Source organism: Centropristis striata, chromosome 14 (genome assembly GCF_030273125.1).
Source record: "Centropristis striata isolate RG_2023a ecotype Rhode Island chromosome 14, C.striata_1.0, whole genome shotgun sequence".
In the NCBI taxonomy this organism is placed as follows: domain Eukaryota; kingdom Metazoa; phylum Chordata; class Actinopteri; order Perciformes; family Serranidae; genus Centropristis; species Centropristis striata.
Genome location: NC_081530.1, coordinates 9361420 through 9374149, shown reverse-complemented (window position 1 = coordinate 9374149; position 12730 = coordinate 9361420). Strand labels below are relative to the sequence as shown.

General features: G+C 41.2%; 1 protein-coding gene across 2 annotated transcripts in view; it reads left to right on the top strand.

Annotated features, from left to right (window-relative positions):
- The window catches only part of trappc9 (trafficking protein particle complex subunit 9), a 302989-nt gene that overhangs the window by 114019 nt on the left and 176240 nt on the right, over positions 1 to 12730 (top strand). For both annotated transcript variants that reach the window (XM_059349529.1, XM_059349531.1), the window contains exon 17: positions 512 to 630. In XM_059349529.1, the coding sequence (XP_059205512.1) occupies positions 512 to 630 (119 nt within the window). The remainder of the gene's footprint in view (positions 1 to 511; positions 631 to 12730) is intronic.

The window sequence follows — 12730 nt, the reverse complement described above, 5'->3', positions numbered from 1 at the left end:
GACCCTTGCCTTGAGAAATGACTCTAGGTTACTACTCTAGGTATTTAGCCTGACATGCTAACGTTTGCAGCATGCTTATGAGCAGATAAACACTGTTTAATCCATTACTTACACATTTGTTCTTGTGTTTTGAGTTTAAGAAAGGCTTAACAAACACCACTAAAGATCAATTCAGCGTACTGTACCAACGTAATTATTGAGAGTTATATACAACATATACAATACACTCCTGCCTTTGATCAAAAGCATTGAATACAGGATTGTTTCCTGGGGATCGTAAAGCAATTGTGAGGAACATGGCCCTTCTGGGAAATGTAGGAAATCACTAACTAATAAGAGATAGATGAGGGAAAGAGAGTACATTATAAAAGTAATTGAAACAATTCATCATAAAATAGCTTCTGTTTAGCTGTCGAGGACTAACAATGTGAGAGTGTTTGATGCTCTGCTACCTCATGCTTTGTCTCTATGCTCTTTTTGCTGACTGCGTGATGCCATGATGTCTTTTCAGATGGGATCAGTGTGACAGGCCTGCCGATCTCCAGCCCGCTGCGCCAAGTCCTCAAACCCAGGTCCGAGACCAAGACCGTCTGCAGTGACTCCGGAAAGGCAGAGTACAGCCACGTTAAGGTGAATGAACAATAGCCTGTGGAAAGTGCATAAAAACTAGCCCTATTGTTTTGCTCGGTCATTGATCAAAATGCAAGGAGCTCTTTTGTTTCCTGGCTTGTAGCAAAGTTTAGGGAAACTGCATTTTCAACATGGTGCAGTTTTACTACAACTTCTCTGCGGATAATGAATAGCCCAGGTTGGGAAATGTAACCCTCTTTTTCTTAATACCAAGCACACTGTGTACACTGTGTGCATTGCAGGAGTTGAGGTAAAACTAAACTATTATTTACTATCAAACTACTGCTTTTGCCATAGAAAGAACACTGAGTTTATTTGACTGGTGTCTCACTTGGCTGCAGATGCACTCTGCTCTTTGAATCAGGACTCAGAGCTCCAACGTAAGCGCAGAATCGAGAGAAAAAACAGTTTTCAGGATTTTTGTGTGAAACTGCAAGAAGTGCAAAGGGGAAAAATAGATAGTGTGAAAGGGAAGGAAAAAAAGGCAAGATGAAGACAGGCAGAATGAGAATGCAGCGGGTCGAGCTGATCAGCAGGGGAGGAGGTTTTGTTGAGGACTTGTGGATGTCGGAGGGGTAGAAATGGACGGGTTGAGTCTACCTGCTGAGGGTCGTCTGTAGCACAACAGCCACACCACCTGGAAGTGAGGACGCTGCATTGTCTTACCTTAAAAAAAACAACTTTTCCTCCTCTGTGAATCATCAGGAGAAAACCCAACATTGATGTCTTATGTTCAGATGTGCTTCCAAACAAAGTTTTCTTCCTTTTACAAAAGTTTGACAGGATGATGACTAATGTTGGAAAAAATACAAGATATAAAAAAATAAAATACAAAATAAAAATAGGATGTTAGTTTTTCATGGTCAAATAAGTTATAGTCAGTGATGATTTGTGACCTTTGATGGATATTATTAGAGATTCTAACCACTCTACAGAGCAACTTCTACTAATTATATGTGCGATGAAAAAGGCACAATTCTTTCCCCTTTTGGTTTATCACATAACGTAAGATATCCAATACCTTTGCTCTAAGGAAGAAGAAAAAAAGAACCAGCTAATGTTAAAGGCAAGCTTGACATTTTAATCAGTGGTTAGGCTTATTAGAGGCGAGGTTTGACTGGCAGTTCTGACTTTCACAGCAGAATATATGGTGTTGGAACCATGGTTAAAGTAAAGCCAATTACTCTAATCTGCTGGAAAAAAAGGTTGTGAGGATTTGAGCTCCTTGTCCTTTCCTTTTGTAGATGTGCTGTTGGACATACAGTAGACATCAGGGTGATTCATTTCACTGTGTGCTCAACAAAAAAGCCTGTGCACTGATCTGCTTGTATACTGTAGTAGGTGTATTCTGGATTTCCAGCTGCATGACTCATCCTTGTTATGCGCTGTATTGTTTTCAGCAGTTTGTCTCAAATCCACAGCACCCAGCAACCACTTGACGCATGCTGACGTAAAAGTAGTGGACACGTGCAATACTGTACCAATGCAGAAGTTAGATGTCATAGAAGAAAACCAATGTCAAATAAATATGAGGATATGAGGAAGATTCTTCCCGGAGACCTTTTTTATCGTTCAAAATGTAAGTGGTTAAAATGAAAGTGAATATTAGATGTTTTATGGCAGCCTAGTATCCCAATGAATAACATCGATATTGGTCAGCTCCTCATTTCAGGATTTCCATTCTTTCCCAATGCAGGAAGCAGTGTGCCCTGTGTATGTAGCAAGGAGAAAATTTGGCTTCTTCCACACCCAATCTGTTTGGTTCAAAGAAAGGCTGGTGCATTGGCCCATTTAGGTCGGTTTAATTTAGGCAGTTTTGAAAGCTTGCAATCAAACTTTGGTGCGGACTAACCAACAGAATAGGACCACCTGAAAAGGAGGGTCTTGATCAGGCGGCAACCTCCTGGTCAGAGCAGGGAGGCAAACCAGGAAGTGACTTAAACTGCATTTTACCAAAAATACCAACAGGGGGCGCTGGCTGCAAAAGCTTTTCGGTCCATTCATTTTAATACAAATTGAGAAAACTTTTCACTTGGTTTATTACCTCAGACATTTTTTTTGGGACAACACTATGGTCTCAATCGCTAGTAAAAAATCTTTTTCAAGACAATTTGATGTTAATAGTTCAAATAATGCCCCCATTTAGAGGAAAATAAAAGATAAAGAATCATATGATTTGGGGCGTGGCTACCTTTGATTGACAGGTCATTATAAAGGCGAGCCGTCATCAGGAGAGAAGCAGAACAATGCGTATCCATGGCAACATGTCAATAAAGCTATATATAACGTTATATAGATATAAAAAAGGATGTTTACCGATTCGGTATCATAACTTTGACCCTTTCACTGTATTTTCACTTAATGACAGTTTATTTGAATGTTTTGTTCAGTAAAAATGTCTTGTTCAGCATTTGGTTGGACTAACAGACACTCCAAGGAGTCGCTGCTCAGTTTTCTGAGGTCAGTAACGTACGTTTTGTTTTGTTTTTTTGCTAGCCAAAACTAACATCCTAGTTAATGCTCCAGTTAATGCTAACATGAAATAGCAGCAGCTTCTCTCAGTCAGGTTGAGGTGTAGAGATGCTGTAGTCAGTGATCAGATCCCTCTCGCTCCTCCACTTCCAACAGACAGTCCACAAACCATCGGGTGACGTCACTGTCACTATGTCCATTATTTACACAGTCTATGGTCTTGACTTCCAAGCAGTGCTGTGGTCTGTTGTTTTTTAAATCACCTTAATAACTTCATAGGAAAAAACACCATGATCTCCAATTATCCCTTCACTCATTTATATTTGATCCCACTGCCAATCAGCACAAGCTGACCTCCTACAACCTTACAGTAAAAGAACCCTCCCATTTAACTGTTTTTACCTGTCCATCATTATTTATGTAAGGTCAAGGTGCAGTCTCAACTATCAATTTTCATAATCACTTATTTCTTAGTGAGCTCTTTGTGACACCAGAGGGTCCTGGTGGGGATCAAATAAACGGGAAACAGGGGAAACTGGTGTTTAACTAACTAACTAGTGTGTAAAAGTCAACATGAAAATTTTGTGTGCAGCATTTGAGACAATAATGCAAGAGACCGAAATTCGCCTCCCAACACTGGCTTGCAATTAATACTCATCTTTTTTATTAACCGTAACCATTACCTAACCTCAACCACAGCAGCTGTCTCGCACAGATTGGATGTTAAAATTGTTGTCACTGAATGCAATCTGTGTTTTTACACAATCGTCCAATATCAGCGCTCGTGTCTCTTGGCTGGTTGTTCCTGGAAGGCTGATTAGTCAGTGCCAGCAATGCTTTTTTTCCCATTTTCCTCTGTTATCTTACCTGCCTGTATTGGTCGACCCACATTTATGGCAAAAGCGTCTCCATCCTCAGACAGTCTTCTAACAAGCCGATCTTCCTGATTCAATTTGTAGCAGGAAGTGCTGATATATTGCTTGAAGACATCGCTGTGAACTTTTCTAGCTCTATTCTTCTCGCTACTTTTTTCAGGTGTGTCTCTGCATATGTTAGAGTGCTTTTAGTCTACTATTGGTGTTGTGCTGATCTTGATTGGTCAGAGTGATGGAATGAGAGAGAATGCATATTAGCTACTAATATCTGCTTTTGGCCAGGAGGACGGATCGACAGATGCAAAGGAAATTGAAAACCTTCGAGCCAAACTGGCCGGCAGTGAATCAGGGTTTTTCCTGCATTTCCAAATGGGCCAATCAAGTGGGACCATGTAAAACCAAATTTTGCCATTTTCATTACTCAGGCATAAGTTTCAACATACTTCTCCCTTATATTACTTTTGAATCCCTGCATGTGTGACCTGTGAGTATCTTTGAACTATTTCGGCGTTCCTTGGCATGTACACTTGAGCTTGCAGACCATGAGTAAGTGCAATCAATCATGACTGATCTGTAATCAGCACAGGAGGAGTCAACATGTTTATCTCACTGACCTTTCATCGCTCAATCTTAGCACCCGTTTTTCAGTCCTCCCACCAAATTGTGAGCGTCTGTGGGCTTGAAAAATGTGTATGCTGTCAGGGTGGGATGGATCCATCGCAGGTGAAGGAGGTCTGGCCGCTCAGACGTGTTGGTTTTGCCGATTATTTACACATTTTTTCAATGACTCATCCCCGAGGAGAGTGAGGGCACTTCCACAACTTGGTTTCTTTGACACTGTCAATCGCTCCTCTCACCTCATCACCACCGCTTTATGTCTCATTCCACCTGCCTGTCCTCTGTGGGAGCACAACTCGTCTTCAAGCGCTGCTGAGGTTTGATTGTGTCTGCAAAGAGTGCTGTGCAAGTTCTGCCGTGATCTTTCCCATGGAAGTATCTATGCACGTGACTGAAACAGCAGCAGGATGCACTGGGGATTTAGTGGAAGCCTGAGTGACAGGCTAGGAGTAAGAGAAAAGAAGGGATACAGTAATCCCACCTGTGTGATTGCCCAAGAGTCACTGTCATGCTGGCCAGTGTGGACTACTGCTCACTCTCTTAGCCTTCCTGTAAACCTATCTTCACTGGACATATGTCATAGAGGGCGCTTCGAGTGAAGTTATGATACTGGAATTGGCAGGCCCCTCAGACACACTCAACGATTATCTTCAAAACGCCAAACATTGAGCTGCATCCAGTGCAATTTCTCCCATCTTTGTAATGCCATGTTATTGCAATCTAGAGATTACTGTTAGAATGTAGAAGTATGTGTTCCTGTGAGGCTGGAGAGCTAACAGCGTGAGAGAGAGGAGGCTGTTACTGAGCTTCCTCCTGCCAGCATCAGCGCTTTCAGAGCGCACAATTTTCTATATATGTTCACCTCTTAACCCAGCCAAATATGAAATGAAATAGTCCCATTTCAGGTGGTCATTGGTGAGATATTACTGAGTGGACACTGCAGTAATATCCTTGACGGTGGCTCTCAAAGAGGGTTTCAGACACATTCAGAGGTCTTTCAGTTGGTCTGAGTGGACCCCTGGAAAATTGTGAATAGTTAAAAAAATGTTTTGCTTTTTTTGTAAATTGTATTGCGAAAATCCTTGGACTTTAGAGCGTGGGTTGGACAAAACAATTAATGTTAGGATGACCCCTTGGACTCTGGTCAATTGTGACGAGCATGTTTTACCATTTAATGATATATAAAAGAGTAAACCATAATAACTTAATAAAAAAATAAAAACTCCACAAGGAAATAATCATAAGTTGCAGCTCCACATGTATTTGCCATGTCATCACACAGTGAAAAAAAATCTATTTACTATAATGTCAGTGATTTAAAGGGGAAATGTGTAAATCCTAGCCACATGCTCCATGCTCCAAAAAAAAATAGGGGGCAGCATTTTACCTCGAGCAAGAATGATATGATTTACTAATTGCAGTGATGACACTGATCAAGATTGCGTAACATTGTAGTGAGAAACCATAGACTGTATAAATAATGGACATAGTCACAGGGACATTATTTTATTTACACTATTAACATCAAACTGTCTTGAATATTTTTAGTAACCATTGAGACCTTAGTGTTGTCCTAAAAAAATTCTGAGGTAATAAAAATGTGAGAAGTTGTCTCATTTTGTATTGAAATGAATGGACCCAAGTGCTTTTGCAGCCGCCGTCAGCACCCCCTGTTGGAATGTTTGGTAGAATGCAGCTTAAGTCACTTCCTGGTTTACTTCACTGCTCAGACCTGGAGGTAACTGCCAGTTAGAAACACAATAAACCTGCCTCAAAGTCCTCAAAGATTTATTGCGGACCGTCGAAACTCAAAGAAAACCATCAAGAAACAGGGCTGCTCATTTGGTCCATTGTTAGTATAACAAGTGCAGCTTTAGATAATCAATCTGCTGCTAAATAGGGCTGGGCAATATGGAGAAAATCAAATATTCAGATTTTTTTTTTTTACCAAATGCCTGGATATCAATATTGCGACAATATTGTATACTTGACTATTGGCGCTTTCATGAAACATTTGGACAATAGGATTTTTCATTAATAGTCATCGGTAATGTGGATGTAAAGACTAAGTTGGTAAAAGCAAATAATAAAACAGCTGGAACAGTCTGGTGAGTCTGGTTGAAAAAAAAAATACATAACTTTGCTGTGATACAGCCTTTAAAACCAGGAAAAGACAACACTTCCATTAGACAATCTAATCTCATATCGGGATATGGATATAATGTGGATACATTGCCCAGCCCTACTGGTGATTTTAGCTGCTCCCCTCTTTTAAATCTCAAGGTTAGATCTTGCTTTGATATTCTGTCCACATGGGGAAATCGAAGCCAGCTGTGGTTCTTTTTGATATCTTTTATGTCGGATACCACAATACAAAGTTACTGTGTTATATTTGAACAAGGTTTTATTTGTTTTTAGATTGCCGGTAAACACAAGTCACTGTATATATGTCGAGATATCTGGCGAGAAGATTAGATCACACTTCAGAACAGCCGATGTAAGCATTTTCTTCACAGTGAAGAGTGCGTCTGTGGCTGTGTGCAGTGAGAAAGAACCTGGCCTGCAGACAGCCACACACACACACACACACACACACACACACACACACACACTCACACACACTCACACACACACACAGTGTCGGGGGTGGGGTGGGGGTGTAGTTGGGGGGTTGTTGGGGTGGGCAGAGCTTCTTCAGGGCTAATCAAATCCAGTGGAGACAGAGGCAGAGTCGGCTGCCTGCCTGCCAGCCAGCCAGCCTGCTATTTTTAGAAGCCCAGCCCGGCCGATGGCAGCTCAGCTCTCTTCACAGATACAGATCCCAGCTCGTGATACAGATATTTATAACTGCCACAGCTGTCTGCCCAAGTGTGAAACTCCAGCTGAACAAGCAAATGATTTTCTTTTTTCTTGGCTCAGGATTTAACGGCTCCTTCTTTGCTCCTTATTTTGGCTTGTTCGCCGCCTACTTTATCTTCAGCTTTATATCATTTCGAATGGGCTGATCATTATTGATTAGCTGCTGATACAGTACCTACGGAGGAACAAAATTGCTGGGGTTAATTTCCAACAAGATCTCCAACTTAAACGACACAATGGACCGTTTGTCAATACCACCCATAACAACAAATATGAACATTTATGAAAATGAGGGTTTCATGGCTAGCATTCTAAAAATAGCACACACGTCATTATACATGCACGTACGGTTTAGGGTTGTAAAAAAAAGGCTGCAGTTTCTGTGAATTTAGGCTACAAAATTACTGACCTAGGTTTAGGGCAAAAAACATCCAGATAAGGTGTTATAAAAGACAGTTTAAACAGTAAATAAATGTACGTAAATGCCGGAAGTGAAGTAGTTGAGAGGATGACGTGAACCATGGAAGGTTATGTAAGAAACATGATTCACAAACCGTGAGCCACTGAAGTTAAGTAAAAAGTAATTAACTTTTGTTTTCACATGGGACACAAACCCTGTTCTCCTTGGTGAAAGTCTGCTGTTTCTACGAAATGAGAGTCATTTGATTATTCCTATATGATCATAGCATAATCCAGGGTCTGATGCAGGTTTCTGCATCATACCCACGATTCAGTCATGGACTAAGTAATGTCAGTGGTTGATGGTGTATCCAATTTTCTTCATCTTCCCTCATCAGTGACCCTATCAGCAATGATGGAGTCAAGCAGCACAAGTGATAAAACTGATATCAGATGTCAGCACGTTCATATTACACATTGCCATTCAATGATAGTGTGTCTTCCTGCAACCTTTGCTGGCCGAACTCTTTGTATGTCAAGGTGAACTGCCTATTGTGGTGATTAGAACTGAACTAGAGAGATACTAAAGAAAAGCTTTGTGTGTGTTTGTGTGTTCAAGAGACATAGAAGGATAGATGGGAGAGTCATCTGCATAGTGATACACTTGGGGATCCCCCAAATTAATTCTTGTACATTAATAATGCTATGTTAATGAGACATGAAGTTCTGTGCAATGATTTGGAAACATTTCAAAGTATTTTGAGTCTTTTGATCTCACAGGCCCCAAGGTGTGTTTTGTTACCTTAGGGCACTATGTGACAACACCGAATATATTTTCTGTATAGCACTACTGTTATACTGTGGATTTTTCTTCTTCCTCTTCCGGACACAATTTCGTCCCGCTACTAGTCTTACAACTTGAAGAGTTGCAGGACAAATTATATATCAAAACGTGCGGTTTGATTGGGATCGGTGTGCTATTACTTTTCTCTACAGAATACGAATTTTTCGAAGAAAGCATATTTTACAGTTTTTCAGATCGCTCTTACAAAGCTATTTCTTCATTTTTCTTCACAAAAAACATATGTAGCTGTTCAGGAAGAACTCAGGACGCTCGGATCAATGATAGGTATTATGGTTTTGCCAAAAATGCTTTCCGTTTGAGGCCAGAAATTCCAGTCTTTCCACCTCTGGCTGCTGTCACTGTGCTAGAAGATTCCACAGCTGTTAATTCTGTTGATTGCTCTGCTCTGATTGGTCGATCGCAAAGCCTTTGATGCTTTGATGTGATTACAGTTACAGATACTCGCACACACACACACACACACACACACACACACACACACACACACACACACAGGTCATTTTATTTAATTACAGTTTTTACTGTTCTAAATAAACAAGATAGTCACTGAAACTGGCAATAACTGTTTTTTGGGAGAGCATTTGGGGGCAGAAACACAAATGGAACTTACCAGTTTATTATCTTATTTGCTGATAACAAGAAAGCAAATATCAGCTGTCATTCATTTATCATTTATCAGTTGTACTGCATTGTTTTGGACTTGAATCCTGTGTTGGTTATTTGAGTTTTGACTCAGACACCAGCAGTTAGTATATCCTGCTACAGCAGCTGCTGATTTGGATAAAAAGCTACTAACTCTGACATGATATTTGAGGGCAACAGGTGCCGTGTGCAAATGTGGTTTGCTTACAAATGAAAGTAACAAAAATGCGGGCCTTGTGGACTATTACAGTCTCTCTGGGAAAGAGCAGTGATAAGAATATTTTACTCTGCACTAACAATTAAAGGATTCTTGCAGCTTTTTTAGGGGACATCAGTTTGTCACACTGGCAGAACCAGTGGTAGCCTCCAAGAATCAGTTTGCTGATAGAACAGGGTGCCTGTTCTCTGTGAAAACAAAAGTAAACCTTTTCTTACAACGGCAATCATTGCTTTTATGTGTAATAACATGTCGATCTCCTGCAACCAGTAGGGTTGCTATTTTCGGAAATGTTCCTGTGCATATCATATGCCTGTGCATGCAACATTTCAATTTTGGCATATGCATTGCATGTAAAAAGTATAAAGTTGTGTTATTTGCATGCAGATTGAAGAGACCAGGTTGCCTGGAACCCCTTTGGGTGCTTCAAAGCACCATTTGAAGTCACACCAAGTCGCATGTCATCAATGTCCAATGTCAGTCACAAAATAGATGTGAGAACATACATTTGCATACATTTAACATACATTCAGTGAAGCGAAGAAGAGTATTCAAAATGTATTTCTGCATTTATGTGAGCAAAGCATCACCCTGCAACATGTTTACGAAAACAATATTATCGATATATGCAAAGATAAAAATGGGAGCAGCTTTATTGAACGGGTCATTCACCTTGCAACAAAACATGTTCCCAAGAAACAGGAATCCCAAGAATGACCGCCCCTAAGGTACATACAGGTCCCATATTTCCTTTTAAATAGTTACTGAGCTGGAAAGCACAGTTAGCTACTTTCCATTAGTGGTCGACCGATATGGGTTTTTTAAGGCTGATGCCAATACTGATTATTTCGACATCTATCTTAACCGATATGTGCTGCCGATTTTTTTTTTGGCAATTCTTGAAGCCGATATTGCCTTTTCTCTCTCCATTTACTTGATAAAAATGACACAATGATAACAAATGTTACACAAGTCTCAATTTTCAACAAAAAAGAAACATTTATTAACGAAACAAACAAAACATATTAACAGTTGGATAGCAAACAATGTGTATGTTGTTCTAGGCCTCGAGGTGGTGGCGCCTCAGATGAGTCCACATATTTGATGTGTTTTTCTTTTTTCCGGTATCAGCAGCAGCTCACCAGAGAATGGCAGATGTTGCACCGAGCCTTGCCTGCTGTTGGCTCAGTGAAATGGGCTAATTGATCGGCGAACGCATGCACGTATCGGCCAATGCCGATACAAGTAAAAACCGCAAATATCGGCCCGATATATCGGTCGACCTCTACTTTCCATGTTCATCCAGAGGAATGAACTCCAGCCACCCTATTTGAGTATGTACCACCCAACAAGTATTTTTTTTCCTCCAAAGATCATACATTGGATAAAAAATATAGGGATCAACCCTGTCTTTGCTGGACCTCACAGCATTGTGTTTTTTTATTAGGTTGGCTATTGATGCCAAAGCTCATGTTAGCTGTAAACAAGTCAATTGATGTTCACTCAGCTTCAACTCCAGAAAGATAGAGCGAGCCAGGTGGGGATAAAAGCAATAATTCAGTAACCCTGTGATAAGGCCTAAACATCTTGAACCCAAACACTGGTGTATCTTGATGGGTGGTATCAGTCCCTTGAGAATGAACTACACATCACTGCAACAGTGAAAAAAAATCTCTTCTCAAGGTCTCAGTGTTGCTACATGATTCCCCATCATTTGACGGATCCCCACCAACCATGCTGAAGGATCCAACAGTGGGCATGACTTTCTACCACCTGCCAGGCATTCACCCACACTTTAAATAAATGAAGAAAGCCCTTCCAAAAATTTCAAAGCCTCACCAGCGTCATCACAGTCCAATTTATCACAGAGCTGCTTCTCTCCTCTGCCGTTTGAAACCTCCTCCTGTTTGAGATTTTGACACGCAGCTCCCTCAGTGAAAGATTGGGCCTTTTTTAAGATAACTGTCCCCACTGGCACCATGGGTGGGGGGGACAAATGGACTAAATATTCCATCCCTCCTCTCGGGATAGTGATCTTGGTGTGGCAAGCCACTATCTAACAATCTGTATGTCTATTTATAGATTGTTTGGGTCTCGGAAAGTTTTCTAGCTCAGAGTGTCTGCCTGGAGGTGGCTGCGGAGAGGAGAGATGCGGAATGGGAGATAATTAAGACTAATCAAAAAGCATAATCATCATCATCAGGAACACACACACACAGACACACACACAGAAAAAGCAACACACCCTGCACTGCCACAGTCGCCGGCTGTTTGCCAACATTTTTTTATTCCTACAAGCCGTTTAATCTCTGAGAGCTTAATTTACCTGGCCGCACTACACGGTCCTCACTGATTGGAGTTGGAAGCCACAGCTGCAAAACACAGCTGTGGCCCCTCCCGCCTTGACTTCCCACTTTATCTGTATATGGATGCCCGTTGTTTTCAGGCTGCAACATGAAGCGTGTCCCTCGTGCCTCGGTGATAGATGACGGAAGGAAACATGAGTGAGGAGAAAGGAGAAGATGGATGGGGTTTTGGGGTGGGGGATGTGTCACCGAGGAGCTGATTCCGGTACGGAAACCCACGGGAATCTTTGTGTGTGTGTTTGTGAGTCACATATGAGAAGTTGCGTCCACCTCTCTCCATGGACGCAGCATCTGCTTCCATTCCCCGTCCTATCGCTCTCCGACAGAGATGAGGCCTGCTGGCTCCTTCATGCCCGAGGTAGCAGTTCGATAAGCCCAAATGTAATTATGTGCTTCATTCTTTCTCAAGCAGGGTTGTCATTACACTCATGATAATACAGTGTATAATTCACTTCGCTTCTTTCTGCAAAACTGCCTCAATTGTTGAGTGATATGATTTGCATGCAAGGCTTTTATTTTACTTTTGATTATTTGCCTCACGATTAGCATTTCCTGTAGGAGCTGGTTGTTGGATATCATCAAATGAAAATCCTCATATGACGACTGTTAATATTTGAATAAATTGTGTAAAGCCTGCTTGATTTCCTGTGAGAGTCAGCAAACCTGCAAGCCCGCCTTGCAGATACAGTGTTGGTTGCAAGTCAGCATGCGGCTTTATGGCTAATTTTTTTTTTGTCTGTAGTTGCAATAGACAGGGGGCACCTCATCCTGGCAGCGACTCCATGAA